Source organism: Orycteropus afer, unplaced genomic scaffold, assembly GCF_000298275.1.
Source record: "Orycteropus afer afer isolate SDZICR_OR568_19922 unplaced genomic scaffold, OryAfe1.0 scaffold00843, whole genome shotgun sequence".
In the NCBI taxonomy this organism is placed as follows: Eukaryota; Metazoa; Chordata; class Mammalia; order Tubulidentata; family Orycteropodidae; genus Orycteropus; species Orycteropus afer.
The window spans coordinates 199831-218762 of record NW_006922430.1 but is presented as its reverse complement, the minus strand read 5'-3'; the positions used below and the strand labels follow the sequence as shown (position 1 = coordinate 218762).

General features: G+C 43.2%; 1 protein-coding gene across 1 annotated transcript in view; it reads right to left on the bottom strand.

Annotated features, from left to right (window-relative positions):
- LOC103212054 (MICOS complex subunit MIC25) overlaps positions 1 to 15896 on the bottom strand; it is a 215284-nt gene extending 199388 nt beyond the window's left edge. Inside the window, exons 1-2 of the mRNA XM_007958056.1 lie at positions 15876 to 15896; positions 14599 to 14682 (exon numbers count right to left, since the gene is read on the bottom strand). Coding sequence (XP_007956247.1) covers positions 14599 to 14682; positions 15876 to 15896 — 105 coding nt within the window. The remainder of the gene's footprint in view (positions 1 to 14598; positions 14683 to 15875) is intronic.
- Between the last annotated feature and the right edge of the window lie 3036 nt (positions 15897 to 18932).

Below are 18932 nucleotides of genomic sequence, written 5' to 3'. Positions count from 1 at the left end.
GCACTATACCACCAGAGCAAAGGACATATTGTTGTTGTTGTTATTTGCCATCCAGTTGGACCTGACTCATAGCGACCCCTCCTTAGGTTTCCAAGGCAGTATCACTGCTGATACTGATTGCCCAACTTTCCTTCCGAGGAGCGGCTGGTGGGTTTGAACTGCCATCCTTCTGGTTAGCAGTCAAGTGCCTTAGGCACTATGCTACCAGAGTTCCTAAAGGACATACTACTATGCAAAAATAACAAGCTATGAAACAATGAACTATGATCCTATTTGTGGGGGGAAGAAAACTGCATCTGCATGCATTTATACAAGTAAGGCTGATATTCCAAGAGAAAATCTCTGAAAGATACACGAGTGGTTACTTCTGGAAAGTCAGAGTCATACTTTGCATGCTTTCATAGTTTTAATGTTTTGCAAGAGAAGAAATTTCCTCAGTGCTGATGAAACTCAGAGTAACTTGTTCTGTCATGTGCTGCTGGGGTGGGTTTGTGTGACCTCTTTCAGCCTACAGTGTGTGGCAATATGGCAATGTACAACCAAAAGCCAGTCATTCCAATGACTAAGTAGTTTCAATTTTAAATATTTTCACTAATAATTTAAGTTCAGGCAACTATAAAGAAGGTCAATGTATACCCCCCACCCCCGCTTGCCCCAAACAGGAAAAGCTCAAAAGCAACTTCACATTGCAATGATAAGGAACTAGTAGAGTAACTTATAGCATATCCATAAGAAAGAGTAATACACAAGTAATTAAGTGCAGAAATAAATTTGATGTGAAAAACAGGTTCATAACGGGTTGAACTCTTAAAAAGTTAACACACTATATTACATCACTGCAAACCTTAATAGAAGCAGATCTGGGCATGTATACACTCCAGGTGGTGGGCTGATTTGGCTAATTTTGTTTTATATTTTGAGCTTATCTATATAGTCTTTGTTTTTTTGCCTACAGACTTGTATTACTTAAATAAGTATAAGCAATTGTTTTGGCTACCTAATGCTGCTCTAACAGAAAATACCAAAAGTAGGTGGCTTTAGCAAATAGTTTGTTCTCCTAGTTTAGGAGGCTAGAAGTTCAAGTTCAGAGTGTCAGCTTTAGGGGCTGAGTGAAGGTCCCTCAACCTTGGATTTTTTTATTTTTATTTTTTTTTATTGTGATTTGGGTGAAAGTTTACAGAGCAAATTCAGTTCCCATACAGCAGTTCACAGACACTTTTGTCTCATGACATTGACTGCAATTTACCCCAATGCAACAGCTCCCCTCCCACTTTCTCCCGATAGTTACCTCTTCCCTGTGTCCATCCCTCCATGCACTCCTGCCCCCTAAGCTATCTCCCCATGCATAAACAGCCCTTCTTTCTCCCATGATTATTCTCTCCAAGGAGTGTACCTACCTCAGGTACATGTTCAACTCATTTGTCTGTCTTTTGTTTGGCTAGAAGAAGCCACAGGTGTGGGTTCAATTCCAGACCTGAAGGGCAGCTAGGGCCATAGTCTCAGGGGTTCTACCAGGCTCTATCAGACCAGCAAACCTGATCCCCCCACCTTTTTTTTCCCCCAAAATGATTTTGAGTTTTGTTCCACATTGTTCTCCCTCTCTATCCAGGATCTCCTACATAGATCCCACTCCGAGTGGTTGACAGTGGTAGCTGGGCACCATCTAGTTCTTCTCATCTCATAGTCGTATAGGCTGTGGATTGCATGGTATACCAGTCACTAGGACTAATTGTTTACATAAATCTTTGGTTTTCCTCATACTTCTTTGCTCTGAATGAGGAGAGACCCATCGTTGCATCTAGATGGTTCCTTGCAAGCTTTTAAGATCCCAGTCACTACTTGCCAAAGTAGGAGGTGGAACAAAGTTTTGTGTAGTATGTTATGCCAATTGAGGTTGATGTCCCCTGTGACTATGGTCCTGAGCCTACAGTGTTCAACTACTCACTCTCTCTGGGTAGCTGAAGGCCCCTCAACCTTGGGCTTCAGCTTTGCCTCTTATTCCTGGCCCACTGAAGCTGGAGGCATCTCTTAACTCAGGCAGCTGCTGGCTGTTGAGGCTGACAAATCGTAGGTCAACAAGTAAAATGGCACAGTCCCAAGATTATCAAACAACATGGCAGGCCATTAATTTAAGTCCAGAAACAGTCCCAAGATTGGCAAGCAACATAACAGATGGCTGAGTGACAACTTGGCTAACTGCAGGATCCAAGAGTGCCAGAAAGCTCAAGACCTTTCTCAAAGCTTCTTCTTATATACTGGAAACAGACAACATCCCTAAGGCAGCAACTTAGCTGTTCACATTAGATTACACCATGGAGTTGATTACCAGTCCCATCATGGGTGGGGATTACTACATCCAGCTGCCCAGCCACTCAACCAGGCCCAGCAAGTTGACACACAACCTTAACAATCACAGCAATTTTAAAATAAGGTAATGCTGCCCTATGGCTGAATAAGCTCCAAGCAGGTGGATAGGAATTCACATGATATCAAGCTCCTGGAGGCAGAGATATAGGGCTGAGAGGTCAGGGCTCCCTCTTGCTGGCACCAAGTAACAGCTATACTCAGAGAACAACCTCTATCTACTTCTGTCCACCTGGGCCTTGACTCTACCATTGACTGGTCTATGTTATAACCTGTCCTAATTGTTCACCTGTCATGGTATCTATCAGGCATCTACTAGGCACTGAGGTAAACTGTGAGTACAAAAAGAGTTAGGTTTTGTGACCATCTATAGTGGCCCTACAAAATGGAGGAGGCAGGTTAAGTGGTAAGAAACGGCTTCCAGAGTAGGCAGTGCTGGCCATGTGAGAAAGGCCATTATGTCTGGAGAGCATGCTAGGTATGGCTAGAAAAGGGCCTGAGACCAGGTCATCAAGAGCCCTGAAGGCCAGGTGAAGGAACCTTGGCTTTCTTCTCAATGCAATGGGGAGCTGTGGATGAGCTTCAGAAAGAGTCCTGCCACAAGGTGAGTCTGGCAAAAGGGACTCCAATGGGGAGATTATGACTTCAGTTCAAGTGAGAGATGAGCAAAGGGCCTGCCCATTATGAAAGCACGTGAGTGAGACAGTGAAATGACCTGGACAGACTTGGTCACCAATGTAATGAGGGGAGGGGTGGTGTGCTTTTTCCACAGTCAGTCTCAGTAGAGGCCAAATGCTAACCTCAGAGCATCCTTCTGAGCAGAACATAGCACCATGTGCCAAAACCTGGTGGAAAGTACAAAAGGAACTCACCTGGTTACACCAAACTGATCAGGGCTAGAAAGGGGAGATTGGAGCAAGAAAGGAAAGGAAGAGGCCGGGGAATCCCTATTTAATTAAAATTATTTGTTTAAGTGGGTCTTTTCCAGCAAGGACATGTTGTAACCTGCATACATGGTGGACAGGCACTTCTCAACCCTAAGTACCTCTTTAGGAGATTTAATGTGCTGGGGGAGGAACCAACACACAATAACCCTGGGGGCAGGAAATGCTGCATACTAATGCAGTTGCTGCCAGGAACAGTACAGAAACCACTTCAAGAGGAGATACTGATTGAGCCTGTGCTTAAAAGGACCCTAGCAACAGTAATAGGGGAAATGACATAAATCAGCAGCAGTGAACATCAATTTATCCGCTGAGATTAGCCCTTGGCCTTGCATGGCAATTTCACTTCGCCTAACAAGGTATGTATTTGGCTTTCCTTGCAGCATTTGCCTTTACTTTTCTGGATCAGGCTCAGTGTAATGAAGGAAAGAACAAGGAATAAAAATCTAAGGTGTTCTCCAAGTCACTGGCATGAAAACAAGTGTGTAGGGTCTGCTCTAAGCAACAAAAGACTTAATAGCTGGACAATCAAATGAAATATGATGACTCTGCTGGATCCTGATTTAGACCAAAAAGCAAAAACAAAACAACCTGGAAAAAAGGTATTTTTGAAGCAATCAGGTAAATTAATGCTAATTCTCTGAAGAGAGATCGCAACACTGTAGTCATGTTAGAAATGTCCGTGCTTTGTGGACATGCATAGGGACATAGGTATGGGGACTGTCATGGTCACTGGGCTTTGCTTTAAAGCACTTAAGTAAAGAAAAAGAAAGAAAAGGCGATGAATAGAAACAAATGTGGCAAAACTGTGAAATATGGGGGATAGAGACTTATCGATGCAATGGGCTAGATCTGCAGGCTAGATGTGTGGTATCAGTTATTCACCAGGGTGGAAGAAGCACTGGGTCAGCTGCTGAGGATAATGTTTGAGTCCATATTTAAAATATCCACAATGAAGTTTACTGAGAAGAATACAATAGTATAGTGAACCTCCATCTCTCTATCCCCCATATTTCACAGTTTTGCCACATTTGTTTCTATTCATCGCCTTTTCTTTCTTTTTCTTTGCTTAAGTGCTTTAAGGCAAAGCCCAGTGACCATGACAGTCCCCATACATATGTCCCTATGCATGTCCACAAAGCACGGACATTTTCTAACATGACTACAGTGTTGCGATCTCTCTTCAGAGAATTAGCATTAATTTACCTGATTGCTTCAAAAATACCTTTTTTCCAGGTTGTTTTGTTTTTGCTTTTTGGTCTAAATCAGGATCCAAAAGATACTGCCTCAGAAACCCAAGGAGGGGTTGCTATGAGTCAGGTCCGACCGGATGGTACATAACAAAACAAGAACAACAGGGCTTATGGGTGAATTCTGAGTGTTTTTCAGATCCCAAATCATTCATGTGACAAATGCTATAAATTTCAAAGTCTGTTTCTTCATCTGTAAAATGGGGAAGGTAATAGTACCTAACCTCCTAGGACAGTTTTAAGGATGTAATGAATGAATACATGTTAATGTGCTTAGAAGGTGCTCTGGTGGCATAGTGCCTAAGGCATTTGACTGCTAACCAGAAGGCTGGTGAATCAAATCCACCAGCCTTTCATTGGAAGGAAGAGTGGGCAATCTACTTCTGTAGAGATACTGCCTCAGAAACCGAAGGAAGGATCGCTATGAGTTGAATCGACTCAATGGCAGTGAATTTGATGTTTTGGATTTTAATGTGCTTAGAACATGCCTGGCACTTTCACAGCAAGGACTCAAAGTCATCTGTTGTTATGTTTACTACTTAGCTCTGTGGGTCGTTGTGAAGGTCAAAGGAGGCAGTCTAGGCAAAGTGTTTAGCTAGTACTTTGCACATTAGAAGAACTCAATAAATGTCAGTTACTGGGTTAAAGTATTAGGCTGCTAGCCAAAAGGCTGGCAGTTCAAACCCACCAGCACCTCTGCAGGAGAAAGATGAGTAGTCTGCTTCCATAAAGATCTACAGCCTTGGAAACTCTATGGGGACAGTTATACTCTATCCTATAAGGTCACTATGAATCAGAATTGACTCAGTGGCAGTGGTTTTGAGTTGGGTTTGTTTATTTATTTATTTTTTGGGGGAGGGGGGAGGAGAGCCAGCTTCAGAGACAGAGAGCAAGAGTCTGTTTGCAATGTAGTGTTAATCACTGAATACTCAAACTTACCCTATGAGAAACCTGGCTCAGACATCTATACCAGAACAGCCTGGCTGCAGGGCCCAGGAAAGCCACAGCTTTTCCAACTGTGCAATAAAGGTTGTCATTGCTAGGCCTTTCTCACCTCAGAGGTTACTGTGAGTGAAACGAGAATTTCTGCAAAGTATGAAATATGACTTTGAGATAAAGAAACAGATATTTAGTACATGGGACAGCAAGGACGGTGAGATAATATGGCAGCAGCAGAGGTAGCAGTGGTGGCAGTGACAATGATGGTGATGGTGGCAACAGAGGTAGTGGTGGTAACTGTGGTGGTGATGGTGGCAGTGATGGTCATTGTAAAGGTGGTGGTGGAGGAGTGATGTAGCAGGTGATGGTGTGTTGGTGGTAATGCAGCAGCAGAGGTGAGGACAGCAATCTTCTATTGAGTGTTTAATGAGAGTTAGCATTGGGCTGAGTACTTACTGTGGGTTACCTCAAATCTTCTCAGAACAACCCAATGAAGCGGATTCTTGTTACAGATGAAAAAAGTGAAGTTTAGGAAAGAATGAGTAGTTTGAGGTCATGTAGTTAATATGGTTGGTGAATCAGTATTTAAGCACATCTATTCCAGAGCCTGTGATCTTAAACACTACACTCACCCTAGCGTGAAAAGAATATAAGACTACCGGCAGAGATGCATGGAACTAGAGTCCTGGCTTTACCATTAGCTGTGTGTATGCAACAGCAGTTAACAACAACTGGTTTGTGAGAGTAAGGCAGCTACCATTTACACTACAATTTACTATGATATGCTAGGTTCTATGTTATGTCTTTTATTATTTCAAATATTCACAATAGTCCTGAAAATATAATTATTACTCTTCCCCCTTTTGAAGACGAAGACTCTACAAGGTTCAGATTTCGGTGACATCATCATGCCATGTTAGAAAGTGGTGAATTTGGAATTCAAACCCTGGTCCCTCTGGATCTAAAAACCCAGCACTTACTACTATACAAGCAATTGTCAAATCACTTAACTGCCTTGGGGCTATTTTCTTATCAGTAGAAAGAATTGGACTGGATCAGTGGTTCTCAATTCCTTGCTATCTCCTGTCTCACTGGTAACTCTTATCAAAGTATCTGGGCCCACAAGGACAGGAAAGAGAAGTACACTCTTCCTAAGAAAGGCAGTCATAAATCTCTAACCAATATGCTATTTCAGTTATCATTTCCATACTTAAGAAAGTGGTAATTACAGATTTGCTGGTCTGATAGAGCCTGGTGGAATCACTGAGACTATGGCCCCTAGCTGCCCGTCAGGTCTGGAATTGAACACACACCTGTGGCTTCCAGCCAAGCAAAAGACAGGCATATGAATTGAACATTTACCTGAGGTAGATACATTCCTTGGAGAGAACAATCATGGTAGAAAGAAGGGCTGCTTATGCACAGGGAGACAGCTCAGGGGGCAGGAGGGCATGGAGGGATGGACACTGGAAGAGGGAAATACTGGGAGGAAGTGCGAAGGGAGCTGTTGCATTGTGGTAAATTGTGGTCAATGTCGTGAGACAAAGTGTATGTGAACTGTTGTATGGAAAGTGAATTTGCTCTGTAAATCTTCACCCAAATCACAATTAAAAAAAAAAAAAAGTAATTTTTATAGTGGTACCATTACCAAGAAATGATAAAAGTGGGGTAATTTGTGGGTGAGTATCCTTCTTTAGCCTACTTGGTGAAAACTTTTGGATTTAATAATCCCCAAAAGTTTTGGGCTGAGACCGGTCAGCTCAACAGGTAAGAAAAAACTCCTCACAATGATCAGGAGGTGGGCTCCTTCTCCATATGGGCTAATTTCTTATCATATTGGTTTCAGGTCATTGTTATATTTTCCCTCCTCTGAATACCCACAGCTCTTGCACCTTCTTCTTGCACCCACTTGGTTGGGTCTCCATGTTGCATACTTAGTGATGAGCCCCTCTCTAAATCTCTCTCAAGTTCCAATTTTGGTCCTGACCCAGAACAAACCTGTCCATACTCAGGGGAGGAAGTGGAAGTAAATAGTTGATCCTTGGACAATGTTAGGGGTTCTGACCCCTCGCACAGTTAAAAATGCACATATAACTTTTGACTCCCCCAAACCTGGACTACTAATAGCCTGTGTTGACCAGAAGCCTTACTGATGACATCAAGTCAATTAACACAATTCTTGCCGTACAGTTATTATAGACACAAAGACACTCATACATATATACAACAGATAAGTTTATTAACTGTATGGCATGATGATTATTTACTATTACATTAAGTGGAAGTAGATTATCATAAAGGTCTTCATCCTCATTGTCTTCATGTTGAATAGTCTGAGGAGGAGGATGAATTGGTCATACTGTCTCAGAGACAGCAGAGGCAGAAGAGGTAGAGGAATGCAGAAGGAATGGCAGGTACATTCAGTGTAACTATGGAAATACACTGTAATTTCTGTCTGACTTTATTTCTCTAAAAATGTTTCTATATGCTACCAATCCTTCCACCTTTTGCTTTAGTTTCAGTGCCCATATCACAGAAAGGTCCATGTTGTTTAAAAAGAAAAAAGAAAAGTCAAAAACAGTACTGACTAAATGGAACCCTTCAACCAGATTGTCTACTGTCAATTTGTTTTCTGGCACTGCTTCTTCTCCATCTTTCTCCTCATTGTCTAGCACTGGTTTGGAAGCACTCATCTCCATCAAATTGTCCTCTGTTAACTCCTCCAGTATGGTGTCTACTAGCTCTTGCACTTCTCCAAGATCCATATCTTGAAAAAAAATCTGCATATAAGTGGACTTGCACAATTCAAACCCAAGTTATTCAAGGGTCAACTCTAATTGGTGGGTGGGTAGCTCTTCGAACAAGATGCACCAATCATTCACCACTCCTCTGGAAATCCACTCTACATTTTCCTCTGAGACAGCTCAGCCAGAGCAAAGCAGCAATGACCCCTGCACTCTGTCCTACCACCTTTGGGACCTAGTTTCCACTGTCTCCCTTCTCAGAGATATATAACTAATTCTTCATCCATAAGTGGCCATGATTCAACCTTGCTCCCTCTAAAACTACCAATGTTCTCTTTGATGAAATCCATGAAAGAGTGGTCTACATCTGTTTCCACCACTTCTCTACCATTCACTGCTGACCCTAACTCTACTTTTAATCTAGCTCTAGTCTCCACTGCAATCTTCAAAAGCCTCCCTCACCACAACACATGTCCTTCAAAACACAATTAAAAAGGCCTTTTCTCAATCCTGATTTTCTCAGACCTGCAGCATTTGGCACAGCTGACCACACTTGTCTTGAATCATTTCGTCCTGAGGCAGCATGGTGTAGAGTAGAAGGAGTCCAGTCTCTGGAGCTCTACAGATCTGACTCCATTACCAGCTCCAGCAGCTTACTTACCCTGACCTAGGGTAAAAACAAGAGTAACATAATCTACCTTGCAGAGCTGCTGCAAGGATTAGTGATAACTTAGGGAAAAGTGCCTGGCACATAGCATATGCTCATGAAATGGGAGTAACTGTCATTTGTAGGACACAGAACTCTATGTCTGACACTTTTAAATCATCTGCTGGGCATCTTCACCTCATATTAGCATGTCGAGAATTAAACTGATGACCTTCCCCCAGGTGTAGTGGCTCACTTGAATTTTTCCATTTTCTTAATGGCACCATTATTCTTCTGGGCATTCAAGCTCAACTCTTTCTTCTGCTTAAAGCCCTTCAAGAATTCCCAACATTATCTGAAATAAAGGCTACACTTATCAGCAAGTTATTCAAGGCTCCTTACAATCTGGCCTATATTTATAGCATTGTTATCCATTACTTCCTGTTACATGGAGCACCTCAGCTGAGACTGCTGTCTCCATCTAGAAGCCCCTACTGCCCCACTGGCTGCCCAGACATCCTGCCCATCCCCTAAACACAGCTTCCATCAGAAGACCCTCTCCGCAAAAGCTCCCCCTCACCTCCTCTGAAGCCCTACTGCATGTTTCTGGGTTGTGCATATGCACTTTCCTTTCTGTATCCATGCAGACATTTACAGAGCACCTATTCTCCAAAAGATCCTGCATCCCCAGTCCTTGGCGCTAAGTCAGACCAATGAGCGAGGATGGATTACCAAACAAGCAAGGTAAGGATGGGCTTACTTACTAGTCTGTAGTGAACAATTTCACATGAGTTTCATCAAAAAACATGTGAAACTGTTCACAGTATCCCTGCTTACTGGATACTCCAATTATAAGTTTGAAAAGAGGTTTTCATTTTGTAGGAAGGTGTTGTGGGTTTGGGAGAGAGACAAGATGCCAGCCACACCTAGAAGCACAATCTTGGATGTGGTGAAAAAAATGTGAAAATGTTTACTACAGGTAAGTAAGCACAAGCAAGCCCATGCTTACCTTGCTTATTGGGTAATCTGACACTATCAGTGAGTATGCTATGCACACAGACCTTGACAGTCTGGTAAGAGAAGCAGCCACCGACGCTACTATTAGTGTGGCAAGTGCTAGAATATGAGATAGGAACACAGAGTCCTAAAGCAGAGTGGCAACCAATGTTCTCTCCACACCAACACCATCCTATGCCACAGTAACTAACATACATTCATTCAGTGTTCTGACAACTCCCACTGGGTGAAGACAGGCATGGAACAATACCAACCAGAAGTGCAGACACTTGGAATTATGGGTGTTCAGAGAAGGCAAGATGCAAGAGGATGGGAGGCAGCCAAACCTGAGTTTGTAGCTTAACCCTGTCACCTGTGGCTGTGAGACCTTGGGTAAGGTACTTCACCTCTCTTAGCTTTGGTTTCTTCACTGATAAAAAAATAATAATAACATCTGTTCCCCTGTTACAGTTAAGGAGGGAAGACAAAATGTATGCTGTGATTTCTCTCCAGGTTTCTTTCTAGTCTTTGAAAAGGCAGCCTTCAGCAGAGCCCCAAAGGCTAGAAAAGAAGGGTAAGTGGTAGTGGAGGGAAGAGCAGCACTGTTTTGGTTACCCAGTGCTGCTCTGACAGGAATATACCACAAATTGGATGGCTTTAACAAACAGGAGTTTATTCTCTTACACTTTGGGGGGCTTTAAGTCTGAGTTCAAAGTCCCAGGCTCTAGGGCCTGAGTGAAAGCCCCTCAACCTTGAGCTTCAGCTCTGCCTCTTGCTCCCAGCCCACTGAAGCTGGAGGGTTTCCTTCACTCAGACAGCTACTGGCTGCTGAAGCTGACAAGCCCAAGGTCGACAAGTGAAAAGGCACAGTCCCAGTGTTCCCAAACAACACAGCAGGCCATTGCTTTAAGTCCATTGAAAGTCCCAAGCCTGGCAGAGCATAGCAGGTTGCTGAACTATGACATGGCTACATGCAGGGTTCAAGCTGGCATAAGCTAGAGATCATTCCCAAAGCTGCTGCTTATATACGGGAAGCTGACCACATCCATAAAGCAGCTACCCAGCTGCTTGTGGTAGATCGCACCATGGAGTTGATTGCCAGTCTCATCATGGGGAATAACTACTACCAGCTGCCCAGCCACTCAACCAGGCCCAGCCAAGTTGACACACAACCTTAATTACCAAAAACACTAAGAATGAAGCCATGAATGTTTTAAGCCATGAATGAAGAGTACATTCTCCTAGGCCAGAGAATAATCAGTGTTGTTGCCCTGCCTTTCTCAGTCACACTCTGCTTCTTATTAAGTGTAACGTATGGGCAGAAGAGTGCACAAATCCTAAGTGTTCAACTTGATGGAGTTTCACCAACTGAACACACCTATGTAATCAGTACGCAGACCACCTTACTTCCACCCACAAGCCCCCCTCACATTCTCCTCCAGTCACTATTTCCTCCCAAATGTAACTATTACTCTACTTTCTAACACCATAGATTCATTTTGCTGCTTTTGAACTTTATATAAATGGAATCACATCATTGCCATGTAGTCTCTTATGTCCAGCCTCTTCTGCTTAATATTAATCGTGCTATTTGCACGGACCCATTTTCTACCATTGCATGACCAATAGGGCACCTTGCTGGAATTAGAGGAAAGTGTTTTAATAAAGCAGCAAGACAGCTATCCTACTACCAGGTGGCAGGAGCTAGATTAATTTGATGATAACATCTATTTCAGCATGCGTACATGTGCGTATATGCAAGTGTGCACACACACATTCTCCCTGTGAATACAAATTTGAAGAACTGTGACATGACCCAAGGACACCAATGTCTATGTATACCACAGAGATGCCAACACTTCTATGGATATCACCTCATTTCATCCTCCCATCAACTCACTGCAGAAGGTACTGATTTTACAAATCATTTTACAAATGACAAAACTAAGATTTAAAGAGGCCCAGTCACTTATATTTCCAGAGAATGATGATGGCAGAGCTGTCTCACAAGCCTAGGTCCCCCAGATTCTGATGCCCAACCTCTTTCAGCTGAATCATTTCATCCTCTGCTTAACAGCATATATACCAGCCACTCCTTGGAAGGAAGATGGGGCAATCTACTTCTGTAGTGATACTGCCTTGGAAACCCAAGGAGGGGTCGCTATGAGTCGGGTCCAACTCAACAGCATATAACAACAACAACAACATGAATACCAGTGTCCAGCTGCTTTAAGAGCCTCTGTAAGGCCCCTACCTCCTCAAGAGCTCACTGTTCTCCTCAGTGAAATGGAAAAAACAATCCTTAGTTAGGTCTTGCAGTGTGGGCATGAGGAACAATTACTCAGAAAGATTACGAAGTATTGGAGCCCTATAAAATGTGATTTCCATACTCAAGAATAATCATCTAGGAAATAAATACTGCAGTACAAAAGGGCGAGGAAGTCTCCTCTCTCTTGAAAATGCATCTGGATTCAGTGCAGGCTTTCCCTACCGCCAGTCACAATGAACAGGGGGAGACAGAACTAGCACTTCAGAACAAGTTCCCTCCAGGGGGAAGGGCAGCAGGGCTCCAGCCAAGAGGCCTATAGACACACATCTCCTCCCAAAGCCCCAGCCAGGTTTCTGCCTCCCCCAATCCAACCTTCTCGCACCCATGACCACACTGAGCTGTCTTAGGTGGTCAAGTAAACAGTTCCAAGTTTTCCCCTACCAGGTTTCCACCATCAATTTCTAAACTAAAAAGGAAATAGGGGAGAGGAAAAAAAACAAAAAAGGAAAAGAGCCTGATGATTGGAAGGTCCTGAAGCAGTGTGTACAGAAGCTGGAAATGTCAAGGTCTGGGAGTATTCAACAAATGAAAGCAGAATTATATAAAAGCAACAGCTAATAAAAAAGATTGTTAGATGCTGTGTTTTCCATCTTCCCAGCCATTACAGGAATAAAATTATCCACGCTGAAGATCAAAACCTTTTTCAAAACTAAGACAATTAAACCTTATTATTGTGTCTCTTTTCTCCCTCTTTCTCTGGTTACTCCTTAATCCCCTCTATCTCACTCACAATCTCCATTTCCTAGGATGTCAGAGGTACTTTCTTTCTTTCCTTTTTTTAATTTTAATTTTAATTTTTTTAATAATCATTACGGGCAAATTGCTAGTGTTTAACTGTACCTCTTCTTGAAGCATTTAATAATTGTTCACAAACATGTAGGAAAACCTCCTGGAAAAGCACCTGTGTCTGCATATGTAAGGAATTGGGACTGTACTTGGTAAGAGGGGACAGGCAGATGAGAAAGAGGGCTCTTCCAGGGGAATTTCTTCTCCTTCAGCAAAGCAGAGAATTTTTTTTTTAAGGAGTAGAAATGAGAGAGTACCAAGGGGAAATAGATTTTACAGGAGGAAAATGTTGGGACACCACTTCTACACAAACATACACGTACACATGATTCTAGGAGCCAAATCCAGAGAGAGAAACATGAGAAGAGCACAGCAGGAGACCAAAGAATTATGCACATAACAACAACAACAAAAAATCCATGCTTATGAACATATGGGCAACCATGATAATTAGAGCTATGGCTGGTGGGTTTTTCTTACCCTTTTTCCAGGCTCTCTACTCACAATCCCTGTCATTACAAGCTATAGTCAAATCTGTGCATGAAGCTGCTTCATGAAACAGTATTTGCTTGTAAAGGGCCAATTTTGTCAGCAGCTTGGAGGGGCATTGCCCCATTCCTCCAGACTTTTATGGATGTCACCTTCAGCAGTTCGTGTTCATATTTCATCAGCTCTCATCATTCCCCAAACACCCCACAGAGGATGGCTTTCCCTTGTCCCCACTGCCTGGAAATCCAAAAATCCATGTTTATACAGGCTGCACTGTGGCACACTACAGGAGAAAACCCCTATGGAAATCAAGCCCCTTAAACACACTGTCAATTTCAAAGCTCTAAACCGTGACAAATGATTTGCAAAGATTTGCCTGCAATAAGCTGATGGCTCAGGTTGCTTGGCATACTGTCTTAGGCATGAGGGAGAACACTTTTTGTTAACCTCCCAACCATTCCCTCCCACGTTTTAAGCCATTTCTTTGAAAAATCTGTCATGATCAACAGATTAAACCAAAAAAAGAATAAGCAGGTTACCAAATGAATTTTCAAGTCATTGCAGACTTTTGCGGGGGGGGGGTGTTGGCAAGATGATGTGTCTTTAAATCTCATTCATTTCAAAGGCTTTGCCTCAGAAAAGTAGACAGTGTTTAGCAGGATGCACTTTGATCTCCCTGACTCCCAAGAGAAAATCAGTAATACAACTTTAATATATTTGTATAGCAAGACCTCACATTACTATTATTTTTATCCAATGCAGCTTAACTAAAATGAAGAAGGTATGTTAGTTCTCAGCACCGCCCTGTGGTGAAAGTGATTTTTTTCTAAAACTGAACTATAACAGAGCCAGCCCAATTCAACAAAAACCAGGCCAATTAAAAACCAATTATCTCTTTGACTGCAACTTGTTGAGCAAATCTGCTTGTGGTGCTGGCTGCTGAATACAGGAGGGGGTGTGGCGCAGTTAATGGGCTGTCAGGGGAATGGGGCCCAGGGACCACTGCCCAGCATGCTGCTCCCCTCCCTCCTCTTCCTAGAATGGTGGTGGATTCTGATCAGATTCCTTTACGATCTGGCCCAGGAAAAAGCAAGCCCAGCACAAGCCTTACCTTCCTTTCAATGCGTCCCAGTTGCTCCTTATAGAAGGTATTACGGTGTTTTAGCTCAGCCTCTATGCTTTCCAGCTCCCTGGCCTAGTTGAGAGAGAACAAAGCATACATTAGCAGGCAGCACTGGTTCCTGCATTGGGCACTGCAGGGAAAAACCTGCCTGACGATATCTGCTCACCATCAAGCCTGTAAAATCTCAGGTTTCTTTCTAGAATAACCACAATAAAATAACAACAACAGTAGCAATAAGAATGGTATCAATAATGAATTGAAAACCTATGGTATGTTAGAGAGTTTACATATGTTGTTTGATTTTTCACAGTGATTCTTCAAAATAGGTTAATTCCTATGATCACTTTACAGTATTTCTGGAATGCTTACTATGTGCCAAGGACTGTTATTTTCCCACACATTATTTCATTCGATCCCTGTAACATCTCTAAAAGATAGGTTGGATTGTTGTGATCCCATACTATACAGAAGAGAAAGCAGGTGCATAGCAGAGGGCTGGATAACTGTCCAGAAGCTCATAGCTACTGAAAGAGGCCGGGTTTAGACCTCACAGAGGCAACTGTCACCAGTGCTGTGGCCCTCTAGGAGACCATGCAGCCCAGCGGGCCAGAGCAGCTCTGCTGTCCACAGAGTCCTTATACCTGGCACCACACTGAGTACCTTCTAACGCTCGAAGCTGTGAGAGCTAGGATTCCAAGACACTCTATTTTTGTGCTTAGACACACTGCCTACACCTCAGGGACTAGTGGATCTGAAAGGGGAGCAGAGGCAACACCGGAGTCCTACAGCCCAAGGCAGTTGCTCCAGCAATCCCGGAAGGGGTGAATCCCTGGAGAGCAATCCCAACCTGACCCCACCAGGCAGTTATAGGCAGCCCCAGAGCTCAGCTAAGGAGGAGGCCATCTGCAGCCAGGCAGACCTAGGGGGTGAGCCCAGTCCTACTTTTAACTGTTTGGGTGACCTTGAACAGTTTACTTAATTCTACTACACTGCCGCGTATTCAGGTCTAATGTATAAGAATGAAAGTGACCACTACACAGCACTAAGAATATGAAAGGAAACCCCAGCAGAAGTAGACAGGGTCCACTTCTAGGTATCCATAGTAGGATATCACAAACGGGCTATCCATGGACCCAGAGTCTCTCTGGGGCTTTCTGGGACACAGTCCCTAAGCCAGCCTCTGCCCACCACAGCACTGACCTCCACTGCCCAGATTCACAGCAACTCTGGTACCTTGGGAGAATTTAGGAGTACTGCCTTGGTACTTGTGTGGAGTATTCAGGCATTGTTCTGGACTCTGACTTCTCAAATTCTCACAGCCCCAGGAACACAAACAGAGTCAACAAATTATCAGACTGTGAGCCAAAGCCTAGATAACTTCAAAGTCCTAAATTTTCTCCTTTTAAATCACATTGTGCTATATGCACATGGGTTTGAACCATTCAAAAATACACTGTGAGACAAGAACTGATTGTTTTACAAAACCCCATTTCCTTGACAAGGCTACCCCCACCCCCCACCCCCCCATGAAATCTTTCTGAAGAGTCAGCAGGGTGGTCAGTAAGGAGGCACTGCTGATCCTCATGCCACCACCTGTGAGAACCTAGCATGGGGCAGGGGCACAGGAGGGAAGAGAGGACAGCACTGCTACTAGGCAAATTAACCACCACAGACTAGAAATTTGAGACTCAAGTTATACCAATGCTTATACCATTCAGTAACCTGCAAGCTAGAGCAAGCGGCTGTGTATTCTTTGTGTATTTCCCCCTTAGCTATAGAATGGAGAAAAGAGTAACAACTTGGTTCCAAGGTGGCTATAGAATATCCAAAAATGCCAAGAAGGCTTCTGGAATGCCAATGGTTCGGAAAAGCTAAATGCCAACAGTTAAGACTCCGAATACTGGAGGAGTTCTTGTAGGATTTTTCAAAGCCTAATGCTGAAGCTGTGACCCAGGAATGCAGCATGACTCGTCCGTGCTGGAGCTCTCCAGTCAAGCCCCAAACTGCTAATCACCCCTGTGCACCCTCCTCCCTTCTGGAGGAGAAAATGGTCTGATCCAATGAAGCAGCCATTTCATAAATATCTTCTAGGGCTCTGGACTTGCAATTTTCTGGCCAATAGTCCTAGGCAAGCAGGAAAATGATATTTGAAAACAGAATGTCAACAGGCTTTTCAGCCCCCATTTACTAGTGGGATGTAGAGACAAGAGTCTCATTCCCATGTGTACCCACCTATCTTGTTGACGTATTTGGAAGCCTTCTCTGGGCCAAGGATACAGAAATGCTCAGTCACTCAGCTCAACCCCTCATGGATGTTTATTGCTCAGGAATGGGGTGTACAACTAATATCAGCAAGAGAGGCTGATCAACCAGCCACACAGGAAGAAATACTGAAGACACTGAGCCTCCTTTTCTGTTCAAACGCTCCTTGCCACTTCACGTCAATATGCAACACAACTCACCAGTTACCAACACAGGAAGTAACTACATGTTTAACTCAACTCAACTCATTGCCATCGAGTCAGATCCGACTCATAGCGACCCCTCCTTGGGTTTCCAAGGCGGTATCACTATGGAAGTAGATTGTCCTTCCTTCAGAGGAGTGGCTGGTGGGTTTGAATTGCCAGCCTTCTGGTTAGCAGTCAAATGCCTTAGGCACTATGCCACCAGAGCTTCCAACTATGTTTAGGAAGCAACAAGTCTGTCTCTCTAGCACAGAAGCTTTATGAAAGCCAAGACCTTGCCCAACCCACACCAGATCCCCAAAGCCTTTGTTCCTATCACAAGTAAAGCAGCTGTCTGAATTTCATCAACTATTAAGCACCAAGTATTTGTCTCTGAGATTTATAATAAAATCCCAATGATTTCCCATGGACAGGAAGTGACATATGGAAAAAGGCATTCAAATAAATGAATGTGAATAGCACATAAAAGATGTTTAATGTCAGTAGTCATTAGAGAAATGCAAATCAAAAACCACAATGAGATACCATTTCACACCCACTTGTATGGCTATAATCAAGAAAATGGGAAATAAAGTATTGGTGAGGATATGGAGAAATTGGAACCCTCCTGTATTGCTGATGAGGATGTAAAATGATACAGCTCATGAGGAAAGGAGTGTTGGCTCCGCAAAAATTAAACAAAGAATTACCATATGACCTAGGAATTCCATTCCTAGGTATAACCAAACTAAACTCACTGCCAGTGAGTCAATTCTGACTCACAGCAACCTCCTTTGGGTTTCCATAGTGGTAAATCTTTGTGGAAGTAGATTGTCCAGTCTTCCTTCTGCAGAGAGGCTGGTGGGTTTGAACCACCAACGTTTTGGTTAGCAGTCAAATACCTTTGACATATAGACCACAAAAAACTGAAAGCAGAGACTCAAACAGATACTTGTACACCTATGTTCATTGTGGCATTATTCATAATAGCCAAAAGGGAAACAACCTAAGTGTCCATTAATAGATGAATGGATAAACAAATATGGCACTACATACATTGGAGTACTGTTGTTGTTAGGTGCCACTGAGTTGGCTCCAGCTCTCATTCATAGCGACCCTATGTACAACAGAATGAAACACTGCCTGGTCGTGTGCCATCCTCACAATCCTTGCTATACATGAGCCCATCATTGCAGCCACTTGATCAATTCATCTCGCTGAGAGTCTTCCTCTTTTTTGCTCCTCCACATCACCAAGCATGATATCCTTTTCCAGGGAATGGTCCCTTCTGACAACATGACCAAAAAAAAATCCAAACTCACTGCCGTATAGTCAGATCCGACTCATAGTGACCCCTCCTTGGGTTACCAAGGCAGTATTACTATGGAAGTAGATTGCCCCATCTTCCTTCCGAGGAGTGGCTGGTGGGTTTGAACCACCAGCCTTCTGGTTAGCAGTCAAATGCCTTTGGCACTATGCCACCAGAGCTCCTTTTTCTTTTTTGATATAGGACAGAATAGAACTTTCCCACAGGATTTCCAAGGCTATAATCTGGTGGGATAATGATTAAGGCATTTGGATGCTAACCAAAAGACAAGTGGCTCCAAACTGCCAGCTACTCCAAGACAGAAAGATGAGGCAGTCTGTTTCGGTAAAGACTGACACCTTGGAAACCCAATGGGGATCACTAGGAATCAAAAGTGACTTGATGGCAATTAGTTTGGGTTTTGTGGAATCTTTACAGAAGCAAACTGTCACATTATTTCTCCTGTGGAACAGCTGGTGGATTGAAACCACAGACTTTTCAGTTTAACAGCCAAGCATTTAAACACTGTGTCACCAGAGTTCCTTTTATAGGTCAAGTTAAAATGCCACAAA